Consider the following 16,808-nt stretch of genomic DNA (forward strand, 5'->3'; position numbering starts at 1 on the left):
GGGAAATGCAAGGAGTGAACCTCAGAAGCTGGAAGTGACTGAGAGGATGGGCGCATCACCGTGTCTTTGGAGGATTTTCCTGGGATTGATGAGAATAATTTAGCAGTGACCCTGCTGTTCTTGAAATCTGCCCAGCTTAGATGTTCATGTAGTCAGGCCGAGGTTGTTGGCAGCAAGATCATCCCTGAGCTTGATTAAGGCAAATGGCAGCAATTGCTTTTGCTTCTTTTGACCTGTGGAGATTTCCTAATCGGGAGATGAACCCCAGGGGCATTAAGGATGCTGAAATTTCATCACAGGAGATGTGCAAACAGTGTAGCAAACAAATTATCTCTGGCTAAGGTGTTTTGTTTTGTTTTTAATCATGTAGGTTTTGGTCATAAGTAAAGCAATTTTTTGCTCCTGAGTTTTAAAAAGGTGCGTTTTTTTGGGCGGGGGCGAGGAATGTTTTAGATTCAAGGGCAGGACAAGATTGTTGTGTGAAATTTTAATTTAATGTAACAATGGTTTTAGTTCTGCAGCATGTTCACCTTTAAAAACTGTATGTATCTAGATGACAGAAATTTGAAAATTAATCAACCAAATGATATGGTGTTAGTAATATGCTTTAGTTTATATTTAAAATATGCAGTGCTGAAAATAAATGTTCATTTTTGTTGCCGAAAGAATAGTTTTACATTTTATAATTATGGTGAATGTAGAAAAAAGAGGAAAAAGTATCCAGCTTAGGATACAGCAGAACAATGCAGGGCATGCAGTTATTTTAGTCATCTAATATGTCAGCATTCAAGAATCTGAACCGATTGTTTAAAAAAAATCTTGTACTTTGTTTCTTTTGTTGCTCATTTCCAACTTTGTCATCTGTCAGAATGCAAAAAAAAATTATCCTTCTATAACCATTGACAGGATAACACAAAAGCTGTCTCCAGGTCGATATTTTGCAGCAATATTTTTAACATACGAACAGTAGTTTTTATAATTTCACCTTGGTGCTCAACCATTTATTATCGTATCAGAAGCATGTCAGTAATTCCTTTCTAAATGTCTGCTTCTTTTAGCGCTGAGACCCACATCAAGGGCTTCACACTGAACGATGCTGCCAACAGCCTCCTCATCATAACGCAAGTTAGGCGGGATTATTTGAAAGGTATGTCACAATGCTTGACCTTTACGTCACATTAATGCCTCTGCAGATTTTTCTTGTAACGCCCTTCGAATACTTGGATAAAGGAGTCCATTTAGCAAATTACCTGCTTATCAAGAGCCTTTTGTGGTAGCTGAGAGACGTAAATTACTGTACATGCATTTATAATACAGCTTGAATATGAATGTACTTGTCATTTGACCACTTAGTCCAGTTTCCATTCCATTTAACACAAGATGGGTTTTCTTAAGATGAATCACAGCTCTTCAGACATGCAAAATTTGTGTTCCAGAATGAGAGAAAGTACAGGCTTTCAAGTGCGTTAAAATTCACAGTACAAGGCATTTTGCTTTGGAAATTAACATACTTTAGAGCATCTGAAACAATTCCCAGCAGTTGTTTCTTGCATATTGTGTTGGTTGTGTATGAGATAGCAAATGAGTTAAATTGAGTGTTAAATGTACAGATTTGTGCACCAAATGATTATAATATTGATTTTTAAGACTTAATCTAATACTTTTTTTAATAGTTTGTAATACCAACAGCAATAAAATATGGTGTTTGTTTGGAGTTTGGAATTTGAAGTTTTTAAATTAAGAGGATACCACCAGAAAGATGTGGAGATGACTTTTGGGAGGACTGAAATGGGGGCCATTTGTTTGGTGGAGGCTGTTCATGGGTTTGCAGAGGGATGGGTTTGGATCTGACAGTCTTATGAATGAGCTCCCGAGGGGGAAAATGTTGAATCTCTTAAATTTAGGTAAGCACCTTTTCATGTTTAGTTTTTGAATTTGAATTTTAGTACAGTAACACCACACTTTTGCCAGTACAACAAAACCCACTTAGGAAATCTTTAAGGAAGATTGAAAAAGCTCTTTAACTTTTAAATGTTATCATATGTCTTCCTCAGTCTGTAATAATGGTGTTATTCCTTACTTGCATGTTTATAAAATAATTTCACATCCCTCAGAGAAAATTGCTGTCTGATTATGCAGCTTTAACGTTGCTTGTAATACCTAAATGTACTGGTCTTTAGATGTCTTCCTAATTGATTAGGACGGCGTATATAAGTGATGATTTCTCCATTGCAAAATTTTCACCTTAGCATTCCACAGGCAGGGCCAGCCTGTATAGACAGTTTGGTTTTTTTTGGACAGCCTTAAGTCATACTTGAGTGATGTAAGGCTTGTTATTAAAACTTTAAAAGCTTTCATTTTATTTTTAATAAAAAAAAGGCTTTCTGTCAAATCGATATTTTATGTAGAAATGATAAACAATTTTAAAACATAGAAAAATCAAACTTGTTCCACATATAAATAAGCTCATTCATAAATAGCTTATATATCTGAGATATGGAGATAAGAACAAAACACTTTTTAATTTCAAGGGGTTGATTTTTGAGCTGAATCTGAATTCAATTTGTTTCACTTGATTATTGCCCTTTATTTATGTTAGGTACGCTGTGGAAACTACAAGAAACTTTATGATTAATTTTCACATCTGTTCTCAGCTATTCATTTTAACTGGAGGTTGGCTGAGAGCAGGAACGATGAGCCCACTGTTCCCCCACTACCACCTCCATCCCTACATGCCACCTCCGATGCCTCTCCACAGGCTGACCTAGAATAAAATGATCATCGGCACGAATGAGAATGGTTTTGGCACTATCCACATCTCCTTACTTTGCTCCATGGCTGACTAGAGCTCCCAAGTTTTAAGTCCCCTTCTCCAGGTTTCTTTTTCTCAATCCCATCCAATGCAGGAAGAAAAATAAAGCCAATTCAATTTTAATCTAATTTTATAAGCTAATACTGTTCTGGAATATTAATAGCTGATACATGGCACCTTTGCAGTATAATCAGTATTACTAGTAAATTAGGTGACTATGAAAAGGACACAGGGTGGGCGGGTATGGATGCTTACTGTTTTTGATGTCTCTTAAATCATAAACTATACAGAAGGCAGGTCCTTTTTGGGAATATGATTTAGGTTCTAAGGTTCCATGCTTCCTTTGCATAGACATAATATAATCTATTCTTTACCTTCCACTCTCTCATTCACACACATGCACCCATAGAAGCAGACTCTGGGGTGGTTAGATTCTTGGGTTAGTGTCTAGCATGACCTTGGGTAAATTATTTAAACTCTGTACCTCCATTCTTTGCCTATAAAATTGGTACTACTTCAGAAGGGTAGTTGTGAGTATAGTTGCTTATTACTGTGCCTGGCATGACATATATGTTCAACAAATATAGTAAAAGCTCAATAAATGCTAGTTACTATCATCACCATCATTATTTTATTTGTTGTTTTTTTGATCCACTAGTGAAAAGATCCTCCCTAGCTGACATTATTCTTGATTATAAAAATTTTCTTGGGTATTTTACATGATTTCAAGGAATTAAATATGAAAACGTTTATATTATTTCTGACATCCCAGCATTACATTTATAGCAAAAAATGTTTTGTGTTTTCTTGAACATCTGTTATTCACAGGATAAACATTTCCTTGCATTTTACCAAAAAGAAAAAAATCAGTGGACACTTAAAAATGGTGTTTGTTTTTTACTTAGTAATGAATATCCTTTCTGGCACTGTCAGCCACTTCTCCACTTGTTAATTACTTCTACCAGAATAGAAAGTTGATTGTACAGTACACAGTGCCTACTTAACAGTGATCGTTGCAGCACTTCATGTAAACCCGCACTTACTGGCGGCCTGATATTTTGTGTTACTGTGAATTTCCCCGAACCTTTTTCATTTCAGCAGTTAGTAATAGTCATGCAAGAACCAGCAACAAATAAAAAATAATAGCCCCATTCATCTAAAGAGATACATTTCCAAATAAAGTTTTACTTTGTTAAAAAAAGAATATTCTGAAGTTGATTATCTGTGTATGACCACCAGTTGAGATTTTATCAAGCTTATTTTCTATAGATTATATTATTAAAATTATATTAATAACATTTTGTTTTTTATGTTACTATGTATTTAAAATTTTATTGAATATGCCTTTTAAACTACCTATTTTCTCTGTTTCCTATTTGAGATTCACTGGTTTAGATTGTAGATTTGGAGTAATTATAAATTGTTTATTCCATAATAAACACCGAATTCATTATGTCTTTTAATAGACTGTTTAATTATTACCCTTTTCCCATTCTTCTGTAAAAGATAGGCTGTTCTTATTTAATAGAAAGCTGCTTTGAGAGTCTTAGTTTTGTCTAGGTTACATAGCTTTAATTGCTATAAACCCATGAAGTTTTCTTTGGTAGTGGTAGTGGTGATTGTTATGCTAAGTATTACATTTTCCCTCCAGTCTACCACTTTATTTAATATAATGATTTTGCTACACTCGTACATGAGTCAGTAAATGAAAAGGATATTCCATATTTATCCATAATCAGGTACTTGTAAGTATGATGCTTAAAAAACAAACAAACCCCCCAAAAACAACAACAAAAAAACTCCTACGGCTGTATCCATGGGACTCTAATGAGCTTTATTTTCTTTGAAAAATGAGTGCAAGAAGATAGCTACAAGGTATTTAATTACATAAAAGTTGAAAGTTCCATTTCGGCTGCTCCTTTGTGATCAATGTTATTTGGACTAGAAAAAGACATACTTTTCATGAAAGAATCTTTGGAAATTAGAAGATTTTGAAATATCATCTTTGAGTGTAATAAAATCTGGGATAGTATGAATGTGGGTAAAAATCACATATTTTTGGCAACTCTTCCATTTTTAAAATTCTTATTTATATTTCTTGAACTTGTCAACTTCTTTGAAATTAATCACTAAATTTATCCCTGAATGGTATCCACATCCTGTGATTTTTGTATTTTTTGTATTTTCCCTGTGATAGAAGAAATTTCTCTGGTCTCTGATATCTTAACATTTGTATTTGTATTCGTATTTTCCCTGTGGTAGAAGAAATTTCTCTGGTCTCTGATATCTTATATTCAAATAAATTATTTTTTTTTAGGTTTCTTATAAAGTATTAATATTTCCTGTAATCTAGAATAAATTATTCATAGCTTTTTGTGTATAGCCATTTGGAGCTCATATTTAAAAGCTGGTTTTCAAAATGCATTAAAGTCAGTACAGTTCATAGAAGAGAAACTGTCTCCTGCTCTTCTGTTGTAGAGGCTCTAACAACGCTAAAAACGGCCTTGGATCTGAAGCAGACACCTTCTAGGGTAGCAGTGACCCGCCTGATTCAGGCATGTGCCTTGAAGGGTGATACAGAAAGCATACGTGCGATTCAGAAGATGGTAAATGGACTCAAAGATTCAATTGGACTTTCACATATGGTTTTCATCAATAACATTGCTTTGGCACAAATAAAGAAGTGAGTATTTTCTAGCCTTTTCCTCCATTGAATACTGGAAGGAGCGTTATCTCAAATACCACTTCAAAATATTTTTTAAAACTATTAGAAACCACATCAACTGCAGAGGAAATCAAGATGCCAGTTGCTGATTATTCCCTAACTATGAGGAAATAATTTATTATATGTTACAAAATGTGTTTTAGCTTTAAAATAAATTTTAGAAGAAAGAACATTTATCAAATTTTTCCAATGTGTAGATTTTGCTCTGTGGTAGATTTCCCCTCTCATTCATACACACCAGGCCCTTGTAACACTATTAACAAGTGAAAAATGAGTTCATTGGTTGTCAGCAACACCTGAGGGTAACATTCCACTAGAAGAGAAAAGAGGGGGCTCAGCAAGCATGTTAAAAATGTTTCCATTTTCTTCTCCTCCTACCTGTCCACCCCTGTCAACACATACCCACAAAAAGGGAGGAATTTAGGGATGATTCTCTTACCACCTTCTCTAGATTCCTTGTTGAGAATCATCACTGTAGAAGTAAATAAGAACTTGATTTCTATTAACCTCCCAAGCAAAGTATTTTGTTCAAATTAAAGATTCCTGGGAATAATTATGGACTTGACCGTCTTCGTGCCTTTAGAAAAAATGTTCTTTAGTAGTTACTCTTACATATGTTTAATACGTTGTGATATTAAAATGTAATGTTTGTTTTTTCGGGGTTTGTTTGTTTATTTCTATTTCTTTGGGCAGAGAAGTAGTGTTTCGTTTTCCCTTTTAAAACTATATCCCTAAATAGAACTTTAAACTTTCCCTTTAATAAGAAAATGTGATTAAGTTGGAAGATCCAAGGAGATTATCCAAGTAAGATCTGGATGAATTTTAAAATGTTAACATATAAACACAGTTTTATATAATGTGGAGAATATGTTTTTATTCACTAGTAAATAATTTTCTAATTAAAACCCATAAGAAAAATTTATTGTAATGGGGGCATTAATTTTAAGTTAGAGAATTCTTATGTTTTAGGCAATACTTCTAGCATAAAATTGATTGTTTGGATTTGGAGTGCCATAACTATAAAGTAACAGCTAAAGAGCACCTTAACCAAAAAGTCATAATTTTCATTATAGATTGTTAAGGCCATGTAATTGATTTTTTAAATGTAAAATGTGAAGATACTTTTTTTAAAAAAAGAATTTTAGTATGAATTGAGTATTTTTCAAATGTTCTATAGTACCTGACAAAAACATTGTTGTGACTGTAGATTGAGAGACGTGAAATTACACCTTTTAAAGACATCAAAATCCTTAAGAATCCTGAGATGGTATATATCATCTTTACTTCATGCAGTAGTGACTAGTTTTAGATTTTAAAGCCAAAGTTATAACACTTAAACAAGTTTTCATTTTATGTCCAAAGAGTTTCAAAAATCAAATATTTAAGATAAAATATTTTCTTATCATTGTCAATGCTTCTATATATAGTTGTTTGATCTTGTCTCTAGAGCAGTGTTTTCAAACAAGCAACTACTTTATTTATTGTAGCATAAACCACCTACTGATTGCTTTTGCTACCTACATGTGATTGGGTTCAACTTGCATAATATTTTTTATCTGGTTAATTGTAAATTATTTCCTTTTTTTCCTAAAGCATTTTGTGTGTATAAATCCCAAAGTAAGTTCTCATACTAAAACTGCCTGTAACATTACCAGAGCAGAAATTTCTTTATGATTTATTTTACTTTCTTTTACAGCAATAACATAGATGTTGCAATAGAAAACATTGAAAATATGCTTACTTCAGGGAATCAAACTGTGGAACCCCAGTACTTTGGCTTGGCATACTTATTCAGAAAAGTAATAGAAGAGCAGTTGGAACCAGCACTTGAAAAGAGTAAGTTGACTGTTCTTGATAACACACACACACACACACACACACACACAGAAACACATTTTCTCTATAGAGAGACTGGACCAAATTTCTTTAGCAGATGAGTTATACTACTGTTTAAATGAAAGATTTTTCTTACCTGTCATTTTTTTTCAGTAAGCATCATGGCAGAGAGATTGGCCAATCAGTTTGCAGTTTACAAACCTGTCACTGACCTTTTCCTTCAGCTTCTGGATTCAGGCAAGGTGGATGATGCCAGAGCTCTCCTACAGGTAATGACCCACCACAGATGGAACAGTGGGGCTGGTGGCTTGTGAGAAGTAAATTGAGAAATGACCAGGTGTGTGGTAGAACACTGGAAGTGAAGTGTGGTGCTGCTAGCACATTTAAATTCCTTGCAAACCAAGGTTGCATGACAAGGACTATATCGTAAGTTGTAGGTTCCTCATTTTAAAGATGCCAAATCAGACAGAAATATCCTTAGATTTTAGCGGGTGAGGAGGGTGCAGGAAGATTTGTTTTGCTGAGACTTAAAAGGCAAATGTTTCTGTGCAGATAGGTAACGCAAAACAATTCCTTTGATTTCCTACTTTAATTTCTCTAATGCTCTAAATACTGTGCATCACCATGGCAACACAGTTTGCAAACAAAAAGTAGGAAATGTTTGCTTTTCAAGTACAGCTTCTCCCTTGAATACTCAAACACTCTCAGTGCCTTATTCAAGGTTTATTAAGAGTTGAATTTGCTTTCTATTCACTTGTGTGTCACAGACACATTAAATGACAAATGCAGGTCTCTGTGGCCCGCACTCTCAGTTAAATTAGCAATCTTCAGGGAAGGAGACAACTGCATTCATGCCATTTTAACAGCACTAAATATAAAGCTGCTCCAAGTGCCGAACGGTGGGTGATCGGAGCTGCCACTGGCAATGTACACAAACAGGCACCACTGGGGAGCCCCTTCCCAGCAGGTGGCAGTCAAATAGTCATCGTGATCCTGCCAACGGCTGTGTTTGTGTAGACTCCCTGTGTCAAATTGAGACCTGGGACCAATTTCTGGTAGTAAATAGTATTCTATTCACTTACATCTTTCCGAATAGTAGATAGGGATGGTAAAACTGTACCCATTTGTTCGAGCTCTAGTTTTGATCCCTAAATTTCATCTAGTTTAACAGTAGGATTAAAGCCATTTTTAAAAGTAGTGCCTGAGAGATAGCTCTGTGTAAATGGTTTTGTAAGAAGTATAAATTGTCATTGCCTCTAAGACTTTTTTATTTTGTTTAAGAGTGGAGAGAAATTCCGGTTAATTGGGAATTTTTTTGTTTGGTTTAGGTTGCTTACTTTTTTTTTTTTTCCCCCATGGAAAAGGCAATTTATGATAGATAGAAATGTCAGGAATTTTTTTCATCGTTTTATCTTGCTGCCTTTAGTGTTACAGGTTCTATCTTGAAAGAGAGAAACTCTAATACTTTATCTTTGTGTGTACATACCTAAATAGGGAAACGCCCATAACTATTTACACAGATGGTAGTGTTCATCGGATTTTAATATATTATTTTGATAGTTCTTTAGAAAGTGGTACTTGGTATTTCATCTACCAGCTTGTCCTGAGCTGGAATATTTCAAGGCTCTTAGAGAGCAAGACTGACAGCAGCCTGCAGTGGGAGACCACAGGGCTGCTGCCCTCAGAGCTGCATTTACCCACAACGGCCTGTCTAGGGGCTCCTTGATGTCAGCCGTGTTGATGCAACAGCAGCAGTCTTTTCGTTTTCATCCCTTCAACAGACTGAGGTTTCATATGATAAACCCTTTACCCATCCTTTACCTGCTTGTCAAACAGTAAAAGATTATTCTTGCTGTGGGGAAGAATACTTTATTCACAGATGTCGAAAATATCAGTTTATAATGTAAATGTTCTGTGTGTCCCCAGAAGTTCTTTTTATACTATTCGTTTTAGTATTGACAATGTTTTAAAGCTTTGAAAGAGGAATGTGCTTTTAGAAACTTAAGAGAATGACATCTATGAAGAGTGTAAACTAAAATATTGTCTTGCCATATTTGATTTTACTATAGCATCTAAGATTGGATAGACACTTGATTTATCTGGTCTGTCATATAAACTTTTTTTTTTGAGTTTAACTTTTGTCTCTTTCTCAAGCACTGGCTGTCTGTTGCAATGAAAGCCTTTTATAAAATAGAGAGATTGAAATCAGTCCTTTTGTATGCATAAGTGTAGGTAATTATACTTTAAAGAGAACTTGCTTTGTACATTTTAATTTTTATAAAGAAACGAGCAGTTATCTCCCTGACACCTTATTAAATGTATAATTAACCTTATGATCCCTAGCTCACTTGTGAATGCTTGGCAGTATAATTGGAGAGGAATAGTGTTTCTTTTTTTCCTCTTTCTTCGCAGTCCTAAACCTTATTCTGTGGTTGTTGAAGCATTAGTTTAATTTTTCCCTTGTCTTTTAAAACAAACTTTATACTTGCAATGCCAGGGACAACATTCACAAAAGCTGGCATAGCTTGAGCTTATTTTCTTTTTTCTTGCCTTAAAAAAAATTGGTCAACTATTAGGCCTTCCCGTTGATAATGATACATTACTGTATTATTGTGAACTTTCTTAATTGGAAATATTCACCTTGGTCTGCTTGTTTATCAAAAACCTTCACTTACTGAATAATGTTTCAATTTTTAGAGATGTGGTGCAATTGCTGAACAAACCCCAATTTTCTTGGTGTTCTGTATTAGGAGTTCTCGAAGACCAGGAAAGGTACTGTGCTTTACTTGCTGACAAATCAATGATGCTATAAGCCAATCTTGTTCAAAGGTGTGAATCTCACATAAGAGCTTGTTGGTTCAGGACTAGATCTAAAAACACTATGAAGATCTTGTCTATACTTGTTTACATTTTAAATGTTTACATTTTAAGTCAGTTCTGACTCCTTAGTTGTACTGGAAATGCAATACAGGTTCATGCAGTGGATTCTCCATGTGTGTAGTTGTGCATTAAGAGCCTCAAGAAAGGGCCTGGAGAAATGGAGGATAAAAACCGTGTAGCTTAGGTCACTTGGTACATTTAACAGTGCAGAAGCACTGCTCCCATCAGGTGGCTATTTTGACCATTAATCACGTATATAAACCATCAGGTAGGTTATCCATTTGGCTTTAAAACTGGTATGTGCTAGAAATTAATGTTCTCGGTTTGTACAGCTACCTTACACTAAAAGATGCATGTGTGTGGTGTGTAAGACAGAACCAAGTCCAATTTTTGATGTTAAAAAAAGAATACAAGCAAATTTCTTTAAAAAAAAAAAAACTATTAAGACCTGATTTTAACTGTTGAGCACCAGAAACCCCATTATTAGTTTATTTGGGAGCATTATGAAGTTTCAGAGTGCCAGTTGTTAATGTTTGTTTTATTGTGAAACATTTAGATTGTTTCCAGTCTGGGAGGTCTAAGTTTTCCTTAATTTCTATATACTTTCCACACACATACACACACTTTTTACACACATTTTTTAAAAAATGTTAACCTAATTGCATATTTTAGCTCTGGCTCATGTATTTATAACAACTTTTTGACAATATTTAGTTGCTCTTTTTTTTTCCTTTCAAAGAGACTATTTTTAAAATAGCGATTAAAAAGTATAAGGAATCTAAAAAGCACTTGTCACTTCACATGTGGGGCTGTGCCAAGTACTTCCTTGCCTTGCTTGGAAGATGGGACAGGAAATATACAGTAACGTGTCTGCTTGGAACATCCCTCCCAGGAGACTTGAAATTAATAGGAAGTCCTTGGAAGATGCAGGTCCAGGTATAGATTGATGGAATAAATGCACTTAAAAGTGAGTTAGGATTTTTAAAAAATTTCTGTTACAGGGTCTACCTGTTTAACAGTAGAATAATTAAACCTGATTTAGCTTCTTATGGTGAAATGGGAACAGAGCATAAAGCTACATATAATTCATTTTTTATTTATCCAGCAATATTGGAGTGTTTGGAAATATTTGGTGGTTATTCACAAGGGTATGGCAGTTCTGTGTTCACTATAGAAACTAAAAAGCTGAAAGCAATTAAGTGAAAATTCCAGTGAGATCTGCAAGCGCTCTATATACCCAGTAGGGAAAACTTCTGAATGTTTTACTTAGATCTTCACATTTCACCTAAAATTGTTGGCACCTAAACATACAGTTATTATCTCTTCTACTCTTCGGGATCTCATAACTTCTTGCTGTGGTTACCAACTGACAGAAGAAGCAACTTTTATAATATTTTAGAAAAATATTCATGAGAATGTAAACAGAATTGCATTAACTTTTGAAAAATGCTTGTTTGTTTTGGCTGTAAATTATTAAATCAACATCAAATACTAAGATACAGGCATACTTCATTTTATTGCGCTTCACAGATGTGTTTTTTACAAACAAAGGCAGAATCCTCCACCAGCAAAAAAATTATGACTCACTTTATGTGATAACTTGCTTTTTTGCAGTGGTCTGGAACTGAGCCCACAACATCTGTGACGTATGCCTGTATACAGAAGGGAAAATAGTCCATTTTATTGAGTAGGTAGTTCTATTGTAATTTTTGTCAAGATTTTCTGATATAATGTTTATATATTAGTGTTCTATTTCACTGTTCTTTTGTATTGCTGGTAACATTACCAATGTTAATTTCCTAGGCACCAACATTGAAATCTTTGTTAGAATTGATTCCTGAATTAACTGAAAAGGAAGAAGCATACAATTCCGTCATGAAAAGCTATGGTAAGACGTTTTATCTGACTATATTATTTAAGTAATTTAAATATTCGTAGTGTAGTCAGCTAAGTTAGTCTTTAGCTCATAGGCAGTAATCCTAAATATCAAATAATTAGATATAAATGATTTAGCTTCAGAATATTTTTAAAAACTACATAAGAAAAATATGAAATTATTCTTATAATTTTAACCTAAAATCATATCACTGTGCATCTTCAGCGGGGCCCACGTATGTTAAGTGGGATCCCAGATTCCTAGAGAGACTTGGAAGTCCACATGGGTTTACATACTGGGAACCAGTCCTGTCTCCCCACCTGAAACATTACTTGAAATAGGTACATACTCGAGACTATCGCTTGACTTGCCTTCTTGCTCCTTCAGTACCCTCTCTCTTTACTTAGGCCTTTGAAATAACAGACCCTTAACTAAAAAATGGGCTCCAGGGTTTTCCTTTAAGTCACAGTTCAAATTCCAGTCTTAAGCAGTTTATACCCCGATTGCCAGTCCATCACATATGAAAGGGAACCAGTCTAAAGTTTCCTTAGTAATCAAGATAAATGTTAGCATTTCTAAGTTTTAATCACCTCTCCATCTGCCACCCACTAATTTGCTCACTTGAGACAAGGGGTGAGTAAAGAATTGCTTTTTTGATTTTATTGTTGGCAGGGCAACAGATATCAGTCAGAATCAGTAAATTTGTTCTCCTTTTTTTCCACCCTATGAGGGGAACATGATGTATTTCAAAACAGAGCTATAATCATAAACCTTCTCAACGTTCCTATTGGGGAATTGGCAGGTATTAAATAGTAACTATAACATGAAATAGGGTCAAACTGCATAAAACTTACTAAATTGTGTGATCCCACTTGGGAATCAAGAGGGAGAAGAGCAGGGAGATCAAGAAGGGACAGTGGTAGAGATTGAGCTGAGCCCTTGACAGTGACAGGGAAATGATTTGGCCCCCTAGGGTGGGAAACAAAGAATTTACATGGAGGAAATAGACTTCACCCAATCTGCAAAGATCTGTTCAACTCCAGTGAGAGCTAGTGAGTCATCCACCCTTCCTCCCTTTGGGAGATCCTTCGATTGATTCCTAAATTTCTTACATCCATTTTGGAGGCTCTCCCCTGGTGCTGCTAGAGTTGGGCTTGGTTGTTGAGCATCAGTGTAGGGGGTAGGGTTGTTAGGTGCTTAGATGTTAATCACCAGCAGTAATTGTTAGCAGAGCCCTTATAATCTTCACAGTAAACTTAAAAAGAAAATTTCTACAAATCAGCCACAAGTGAAGAGTCAGCTAAACCTAGCTCCTGGCTGCTCCATCATTCTTTTAAGTGGAATATTAGTATAACTTAATATTTTATAGATGTATATAGATTTTTTAATGTATATTGATAAAAGACATTTTTTGTCAGCTTTATTCCTCATATTTGCTAATTTTATGACAAGAATGTATTGAAAGTATTTGTGATGTTGTTTAGTTGGTCTTGCTATAAAGATTTTTGCATAATTTACATGTCCGTCACCACAACAATCCCTAAATTAGCTTGATTTCAAAGTGTGGTTTTAAGCAGAAGAGGGTTGAACAGTATGTGATTACTGTCTGGTTGAGGACTTCAGTATGTGGCCACTATCATGGATCTTTTAAAATGCTCGTATTTGTCATTTTCCTCTTATAGTGAATAATGCTAAATGAGAGGTATGAGGAAAGGAGTGAGGAACCTTGTAGATTCTGAGTGTGGCTTTTTGCTAAAGGTAGTTAAGTATCCCTTTGCCTTGGGATCAGGGAATCAAGGAGTCCCTTAATGGCCCAGTATTTTGGGAAAAGAGGAAGACAAGTTGTCTTTACTTACGATTAATATCCTTTTTTTTCAGTCATGGACAGTGATGTCCCATCTGCTAAAGCACTGTATGAAAATTTGACTGCGAAGAACATAAAATTGGATGATCTGTTTCTAAAACGTTACGCAGTTTTGCTGAAGAATGCTGGAGAGTCTGTCCCTTTTACTGAGCCCCCTGTGAGTATTTCTTAATTAAGGGGGAAAAAATTACCTCTGAAGATTTATGTATGCTTCATAATAATGTGTAAAAAAAATAGTTGAATACTTAATTACATGAGGATTAGATCTCTGTGAAGAACCCTCAGGGGAGGGTTTGGCTGTGGGAGAACATAGCCCTCTGGGGCTGAGATTTAAATTACAAGATCAGTCTCAGACCTTCAGCTATAGGTATGAATTTATCAAATGTCCTTGGGGTGGTTTTCTCATCATTTCAACTTGAAATAGGATTTAATGGCCTATATTTCAATAGCTAAGTATATTATGGAACTGTTCATTGCTTATTCATTTTAAATAAGTTTTAATTTCATTTAGGACATTTTTTATTGAGGTATAATTGACATGACAATGTATTAGTTTCAGGTGTACAATATAATGATTTGATATTTATATATATTGCAAAATGATAGACACCACAATAAGTCCAGTTAACATCCATCACCATATGCAGTTACAAAATTTTTTCTTATGATGAGAACTTTGAAGAACAATTTCCCTAGCTACTTTCAAATATGCAATACAGTATCATTAACTAATAAGCACCATGATACACATTACATCCCGTAATTTAACTGATTTTATAACTGGCAACGTGTACCTTTTGATCTCCTTCACCCATTTCACCCACCTCCCATTTCAGGCAACCACCAATCTGTTCTTTGTATCTATGAGCTCGGTTTTGTGTTTCGTTTTTTAGATTCCACATTTAAGTGAGATTATACAGAATTTACTTTTTTCTGTCTGACTTCTCTTAGCATAATGCCCTCAAGATTTATCCATGTTGTTTCAAATGGCAAGATTTCATTCTTTTTTATGGATGAGCAATATTCTTCTCTGTGTGTGTGTGCGTAGCACATCTAACGCTGCAGTGAACATGGGGGCGCATATATCTTTTTGAATTAGTATCTTTGTTTTCTTTGGATAAGTACCCAGAAGTAGAATTGCTGGGTCATAAGGTAGTTCTGTTTTTAATTTTTTGAGGAGCCTCTGTACTATTTTCCACAGTGGTTGCGCCAGTTTACATTCCTACCAACAGTGCACAGGACTTCTCTTTTCAACACTTGTTTCTTGTCTTTTATGATAGCCATTCTAACAGGCGTGAGGTGGTATCTCATTGTGGTTTTGATTTGCATTTCCCTGATGATTAGCAATATTGAGCATCTGTCTATTGGCCATCTGTATGTCTTCGTTGGAAAAATTTCTATTCACATCTTCTGTCCATTTTTAAATAAGATCGTTTGGTGTTTTTGCGTTTTGGTGATTTGTATGAGGGTTTTTTGTTTTTTGTTTTTTTGTTTTTGTTTTTTAGTAATTCTTTTATTTTATTATTTTTTAAAAATTTATATTTTTTTTTGGTGACATTGGTTAACGAAATCCAATACGTTTCAGCTGTACATTTGTATGAGTTCTTTAAATATATTTTAGATATTAATCCCTCATCACATATATGATTTGCAAATATTTTCTACTATTTAGTAAGTTGCTGAGGAAGTTTTGTTTTATTTTGTTCTGTTTAATAAGAGGAATCATATATGCAGAACTTTTTATTGTGTCATTGAACCGACAGGCACGACACCATGTTTATTTCAAATACCTCAGCCTTCCATACCCAGGTAAAATACCTACATGCACACTCACACAAACACAGCGGGGGTTCCTGGTGCCAGCTCTAACTCTGAATTTGGGGCCCTCTAACGAGTGATTTCACGAAACATAAAGGCGTGCTGAAGGGGGCGCAGCTGCCTTGGGCCAAGCAGCCTTTGCTTCCACTTTGCAATACTTGATGATTTTTGAGTTTTGTACCATCACCTCTTGCTAGTAATTTTATCTTACCTACCTCCTATTTTGTCTCCTCAACAGGAAAGCTTTGAATTTTATGCAAAGCAGCTGAAAGAATTAAGAGAAAACCCTTTGTGAAACAAGCATGCACTACTGCTTTGTTTTGTGTGTATTTGTGATTCTGTGTCTAAAATGTTATTTTTTAAATGTATTTGAGAGGACAAAAATAAATAAATGAAAAGTTACTCTGTTTATGTACTTGTATTTATGTGTAATACAGTATATGATATGTTCAGCATCTTATTGACAATAATGTATGCATTTTGTCATCAGACTTTTTGTTTTTTGCCTACAATATAAGTCTGTGGCTCATGGTGTATGAAGCTGTAATTTTTCGGGTTTCTTCTCCTCATTGACTCTTCAGGCCCTGTACTCTATTTCATTTATTATTTTCATAGAAAGGTTGTTATTTTATTTAAGACTTGTTAATATCGTTTATCCGAAAAAATGACATCCCAGTGAGCCTTCTGATGCTTAATATTCTATACTGATATTCTGTACATGCTTGAAGCCCTGCATAATTTTCTAATTTTGTAAAATGTTGGCACTAGAAAGCATTTACGAGTTATCACATCCAGTGCTCATCATTTTTTAGTGAGAAGCAGAGACCCAAAGAGACTGTCGCTTGCCTTGGTCAGGGTACTATTTGCCATTGCTGGATGGCTCCTCACCATGTTATTTTCCCTTCTACCACAGTGGCTTACGGGAGCCTCTTCCATAAAAGTCTCTAAAACAGTCTGAGTGATGACTTTGGTCATGAGACAGAGCAATGCATTTCCT

General features: G+C 34.9%; 1 protein-coding gene across 1 annotated transcript in view; it reads left to right on the top strand.

The window, feature by feature from the left end:
* The window catches only part of LRPPRC (leucine rich pentatricopeptide repeat containing), a 90,748-nt gene extending 73,985 nt beyond the window's left edge, over nucleotides 1-16,763 (top strand). Inside the window, exons 31-38 of the mRNA XM_039887280.1 lie at nucleotides 1,059-1,147; nucleotides 5,291-5,495; nucleotides 7,234-7,373; nucleotides 7,527-7,642; nucleotides 10,071-10,145; nucleotides 12,057-12,141; nucleotides 14,008-14,150; nucleotides 16,050-16,763. Of these exons, the coding sequence (XP_039743214.1) occupies nucleotides 1,059-1,147; nucleotides 5,291-5,495; nucleotides 7,234-7,373; nucleotides 7,527-7,642; nucleotides 10,071-10,145; nucleotides 12,057-12,141; nucleotides 14,008-14,150; nucleotides 16,050-16,106 (910 nt within the window). The 3' untranslated portion in view covers nucleotides 16,107-16,763. The remainder of the gene's footprint in view (nucleotides 1-1,058; nucleotides 1,148-5,290; nucleotides 5,496-7,233; nucleotides 7,374-7,526; nucleotides 7,643-10,070; nucleotides 10,146-12,056; nucleotides 12,142-14,007; nucleotides 14,151-16,049) is intronic.
* Nucleotides 16,764-16,808: the final 45 nt, after the last annotated feature.

This window comes from Pteropus medius, unplaced genomic scaffold (assembly GCF_902729225.1).
Source record: "Pteropus medius unplaced genomic scaffold, Ma_sr-lr_union100, whole genome shotgun sequence".
In the NCBI taxonomy this organism is placed as follows: domain Eukaryota; kingdom Metazoa; phylum Chordata; class Mammalia; order Chiroptera; family Pteropodidae; genus Pteropus; species Pteropus medius.